The sequence below is a fragment of the Scylla paramamosain genome, chromosome 26 (genome assembly GCF_035594125.1).
Source record: "Scylla paramamosain isolate STU-SP2022 chromosome 26, ASM3559412v1, whole genome shotgun sequence".
NCBI classification, from domain to species: domain Eukaryota; kingdom Metazoa; phylum Arthropoda; class Malacostraca; order Decapoda; family Portunidae; genus Scylla; species Scylla paramamosain.
In genome coordinates, this window is record NC_087176.1 from 15334567 (window position 1) to 15340566 (window position 6000).

Consider the following 6000-nt stretch of genomic DNA (forward strand, 5'->3'; position numbering starts at 1 on the left):
AAGAAAAACCGCCATGGGAAAGCGTGGCTCCGCTAAGCCCTGCCGCCAAGGCGTTGTGGCAGCAATGGGCAGTGTTGCGAGTGAGTGACGGTGTGCTGCAACGGCGGTGGGAGTCATGTGACGGCGGTGTGGCCTTCTGGCAAACAATTGTCCCTGTGAATATGAGGGAGGCCTTAGTGCGCGAGGCTCACGGTGGAAATGCAAGTGGTCACTTCGGTGTGAGGAAAACGCTAGGGTGGTTAAAGCAGCGGGTTTATTGGGTAGGCATGCGGAAGGACGTTAGTGAATGGTGCAAAGTGTGTGACGTGTGCTGTGGGAAGATGGGCCCCGGGAGAAAGACAGTTGCTCCCTTACAGGTGTATTAGGTTGGGGCACCTATGGAGAGGGTGGCAGTGGACATCCTGGGTCCGTTCCCTCAGACACTGAGAGGTAACCGCTTTGTGTGTGTGACCATGGACTACTTCACTAAATGGCCGGAAGCGTATCCGCTGCCAAACCATGAGGCTGCCACCGTGGCAGGTGTGTTAGTGGACGAGTTCTTCGCCCGGTTTGGCGTGCCGCACGAGCTGCACTCTGACCAGGGCAGGGAGTTTGAGTCAGCAGTATTCCGGGAGTGCTGCCAGTTGCTGGGCGTCAAGAAAACTCGTACTACACCCCTGCGGCCGCAGTCGGATGGCATGGTGGAACGCTACAACCGCACGTTGGGGCAGGAGTTGGCCAAATATTGCCAGGAAGGGCAGGAGGACTGGGACTTAAAAATCCCCCTGCTTCTCTTGGCCTACCGGTCCGCCGTGCATGAGGTGACCGGTTACACGCCAGCCCGGCTGATGTGTGGGCGGGAGCTCCGGCTACCAGTGGACCTCGTGACTGGCAGGCCGCCGGATGAAGACCTGCCCACTACCATCACCCAGTACGCTACAGCCCTACAGGACCGTCTCCAGGAGGTGCACCATCAGGTGAGGGGTAACCTGAAGGTGTCCGGTGAGGCGATGAAGGACCGGTACGACCGCCGGGCAACGGCACCACCCTTTAGCGAGTGGGATCAGGTGTGGCTGCACAACCCTCGGCGTAAGAAAGGATTGTCCCCTAAGCTCCAGAGCCCCTGGGAGGGGCCATACGTGGTGGAGAAGGTCATCTCGGACGTCACCTTCAGGATACGCCAAGGGCCAAGGAAGCGGACACTGGTGGTGCACGCTGACAGGCTCTGGGGTTACCATGGCCCTGGAAGCTTCTCCTGGGGAGAGCGAGCTGCTCTCCTGACCAGTGACGAAGAGGAGGACAAGGACAAGGGCCTTGGGGACGACGAGCCCCTGGTGATGGAGGATGACGGAGACCTGGACCTGAGAGAGCCTGAGCCGCTGGTGATGGAGGAAGGTGGAGCGGATGAGTTGTGTCCCTTGGAGGGGGCACTGGCGGATGTCGACGCTGGACCTGTAGTAGGGAGACCCAGACGGGAGCGGCATCCACCCAAATGGAGTGAGGATTATGTTCTTTGTTGATTTTTGATATACCTAAAGTTGAAGTATTATTTTCTTGTTTTTGGGGGTGTATCTGTAACCTAAAGGGAATAGAGAGAGTTGGGGAGCGAGGGCGCTCAGTCTCTTTACAGGAGGGGGTAGTGTCACGAGAGGGCAAGATCATGAAGATACCCAGACTGAGTCCCAGCTGAAGTGGAGGATGACGTCACACTACGTCACCTCGCCGGCCGCCTACCCTGGGGCTCGGGAGTATCACGTGACGTGTAGCAGCCCTGGGATTGGTGGCGGAACAGTTTGGGAGACAGAGTGGCGGGAGAACACTGGTGAGGGAAGAAAGCCCGCGCGTCGCCGACACTGCCTTCGGTACTTGTATGTTCCTTTGTGAGCTGGAGCGAGGCGTCAAGAAGCCTTCCGAGGGTCGACAAGAGGCCCGGGGTGCCGAGCTACAGCATAGGACTACTGTGTAGTGTGAGCAACGGAGAATAGAGGGCCAGAAGCCACAAGTGTGTTTTACTACTCGCCTTCTGAGGGGAGCCAGGGGAGAACACGGAGCGCCGCAGGGTAAGTTCACCGTCACGTATGCAGGAAGCACCGGACCCTAAAAGTGTAAGTGTGACGGCCCACGGGGTGGTGAAGTTACAATATATATATATATATATATATATATATATATCCTGGGTTCAAATTACTCTGAATGATAAGCTCTGTCTGATGGGAAGGGTAATATAAACCAAGTTGAGACTGATGAAAGTAAAAGAATACCGCACTGGATTATAACTAACCGAAGCACTCATTAACTTTACTATATATTGCCTTTTATCCTTTACAGCTAGCTACATTTAAATGTTATTATTGACATTAAACCTCATTTTACTCTTCCAGTAACGTTATTTTTACTATTTGCTACAATTATATATATATATATATATATATATATATATATATATATATATATATATATATATATATATATATATATATATTTTTTTTTTTTTTTTTTTTTTTTTTTCAAAGAAAACACAGCCAGAATGCTGTGCTCACATCACCTAATCTTACTGGGGCAGGCCCTAGACTCCCAATTAAGGAGCATTTGTTTCCGACCTTATATTTATGTTTTATTTGTATCTAAAGGTATATGCAAAAGAGTGAAAGAGAATAGACCAATAATAAGGCAGGGAAAAGTCTCGTAATACCAAGTATGCAATAATAACAAACGTAAGTACCTTACCAGCCACCCAGCAGTGTCTCCAATGACATTTTGAAAGGAGCCACAGTATGGGTGGGAATTGCATGGTCACACTGTGTCCTCCTCTCTGTAGGTGAAGTTGCATCTTCTCAAACAAGACAGTAGGTCATGGCGAGGGAAGAGGTATTTGAATAGCAGTTCACTATCATTCAGTACCAAGAGGTCAAGGTGATCCTCATGGCACAGTCTTACATCTGTGCATCCGTTACATCCATTATACGGATGTGCAATCCGTACATCCGTTACATTTCCATTATAGGAGTCACTAGAATAGCGGTAATAATACAAAAATTGTGACGACTGCGGCTGTGTCTCGCCGATCGGTGGCAAATTTGCCTCATCTTCAGCCTTATTTTCGATGTTCCATGCAAAATTTCACTTTGTGCATCACGTTTTTTTTTTTTTTTTTTTTTTTTTAGTGATAAACTTGGAAACGGTAAAAAAAAAAGTCATTTTGTGCACATAAATATTTATATAACAGATAACAATGCCTTTATTACACCTTGGGAGGTATACTTACTAGCAACACGAAAAGATCATAGATAGCGACACCTTAACGACACTCGATGCGTTTGTGGATACCATTGAGCGACAAATGGCGTTATTAGCGACACTCACTTGTCGTTAGCCTGTCGTTAAGTTTTTTTGGATCCCGTCCTACGTGCACAGGAAGTGGAAATCATGGTGCCAATTCTTTTTTTTTTTTTTTCTATTACCGGATCCACGTGAAGGATCGCAAAGACACGGTGGGGGTATGTCTTGCCTACCTCAAGGCCTTTGTGGTGGACTTCGCACAGGTGGAAGATGCTCGCCACTCATTGAGTCATTCAAGGAAGGTTTCACGTAAGGGAGGATCACTTAAGGATGGCCTTACTTTAAGGTGTGATCCAAGAAAAGAAACAGGTTCATTTTATGACCAAAGGAGGATTGGAGTTTAGTTTATGACCCAAGGAGGATCTTGTTCAGTTTACGTCCCAAGGAGAATCTGAATTCAGTTGATGACTCAAGAAAGATTTGAATTCAGTTTATTACCCAATAACGATTTGAGTTCAGTTTATGGCCCAAGAACGATATGAGTTCACTATAACCCAACAAGGATTTGTGTTGAGTTTATAATCCAAGAAGGATTAGTATAGTATTCATATATATATATATATATATATATATATATATATATATATATATATATATATATATATATATATATATATATATATATATATATATATATATATATATATATATATATATATATATATATATATATATATATATATATATATATATATATATATATATATGTATATACTTTTTTATGTAGGAGGGACACTGGTCAAGGGCAACAAAAATCCAATAAAAAAAAAATAGAAAAAGCCCACTGAGACACCAGTCCCAGAAAAGTAAAAAAAAAATAAGGATAATTGTCTTGAAACCTCCCTCTTGAAAGAATTCAAGTCATAGGAAGGTGGAAATACAGAAGCAGGCAGGGAGTTCCAGAGTTTACCAGAGAAAGGGGTGAATGATTGAGAATACTGGTTAACTCTTGCATTAGAAAGGTGGACAGAATAGGGGTGATTGAAAGAAGAAAGTCTTGTGCAGCGAGGCCGCGGGAGGAGGGGAGGCATGCAGTTAGCAAGATCAGAAGAGCAGTTAGCATGAAAATAGCGGTAGAACACAGCTAGAGATGCTACATTGCGGCGGTGAGAGAGAGGCTGAAGGCAATCGGTTAGAGGAGAAGAGTTGATGAGATAAAAAGCTTTTCATTCAACCCTGTTTAGAAGAGCGGTATGAGTGGAACCTCACCAGACATGTGAAGCATACTCCATACATGGAGCTAGCAGCTGGGATGGGTGAGAAAAAAAAAAAAAATATATATATATATATATATATATATATATATATATATATATATATATATATATATATATATATATATATATATATATATATATATATATATATATGCTAATTTTCTTTTTGTTATTATTAATGCTGTCATTATTATTGTTAATGTTATTATTATTATTATTATTATTATTATTATTATTATTATTATTATTACCATCATTATTTCTATTATTTATCATTTATGTATTTAATTTACTCAAGACGCTTGTTGCTTGCCGGGACCTCTGTTGGCGTAACCCGCGCGCCGCTTGTTTTTCAGTCATAGCCAGCCTCCCGTGGCGTTCAGCAACACTTCATACCACGAACTCTCTGATTATAATGGAGCCCCTTAAGCAGTGTTTTGCTTTCCCTTGCTATGGACAATACCTTATAGGCATTGTGTGCCTCCTAGCACAAGGATCAGAGTTCATATTATGATCCAAGGAGGATCTGAGTTCCGTTAATGGCCCATGAAGAATTTCAATTCAGCTTGTTTTCTTATCTTATGTAATCAAGCATCTTTCATTTATTTATTGCATGTATTCTTGCAAGAATTATATAATCTTTCACAAATTGCCGTATCCAGATTAAATCTAACAATATTATTATTTTCACATTCACCCTCACATATCTGGAAGGGTTCCACTGATACCGCTCTTTTAGACAGGGTAGGATAAAAAGCTTTTTGTTTCATCAACTTTTCTCCTCTAACTGATTGTCTTCACCCTCTTTTTCATCACCGCAGTGTTACATCTCTTGCTACCTTCTACCGCTATTTTTATGCTAACTGGTCTTCTGATCTTGCTAACTGCATGCCTCCTGCGGTCTCGATGTACAAGACTTTCTTTTTTTCCTCACCCCTATTATGTTCACCTCTCTAATGCAAGGGTTAAAAAGTATTCTCAATTATTCACCCCTTTCTCTAGTAAACTCTGGAACTCCCTGCCTGCTTCTGTATTTCCACCTTCCTATGACTTGAATTGCTTCATAAGAGAGACGTCAAGATGGATTAAGATCCTTATTTTTTTTTACTACTGCTTCGGGCGATTTTCGGGGAAAGGCATCTCGGTGGGCTTTTTTATTTTTTTTATTGGACTTTTGTTGCCCTTAGCCGGTGTTCCTCCTACATAAAAAACATATATATATATATATATATATATATATATATATATATATATATATATATATATATATATATATATATATATATATATATATATATATATATATATATATATATATATATATATATATATATATATATATATATATATATATATATATATATATATATATATATATATATATATATATATATATATATATATATATATATATATTTTTTTTTAGTAAGAAGGACACTGGCGAAGGGCAACAAAAATCCAATAA

The 6000-nt window shown here is 42.0% G+C and overlaps 1 protein-coding gene across 1 annotated transcript; it reads left to right on the forward strand.

The window, feature by feature from the left end:
* The first annotated feature begins 377 nt into the window (after positions 1 to 377).
* On the forward strand, positions 378 to 1499 carry LOC135113842 (protein NYNRIN-like). Its single transcript, XM_064029461.1, has one exon. It carries the CDS (start codon positions 378 to 380, stop codon positions 1497 to 1499), a length of 1122 nt encoding a protein of 373 aa, XP_063885531.1.
* Positions 1500 to 6000: the final 4501 nt, after the last annotated feature.

Excerpts from the sequence above, each read along its gene's own strand:
- LOC135113842 (XM_064029461.1), top strand. The coding sequence starts at position 378 with ATGGAGAGGGTGGCAGTGGACATCCTGGGTCCGTTCCCTCAGACACTG.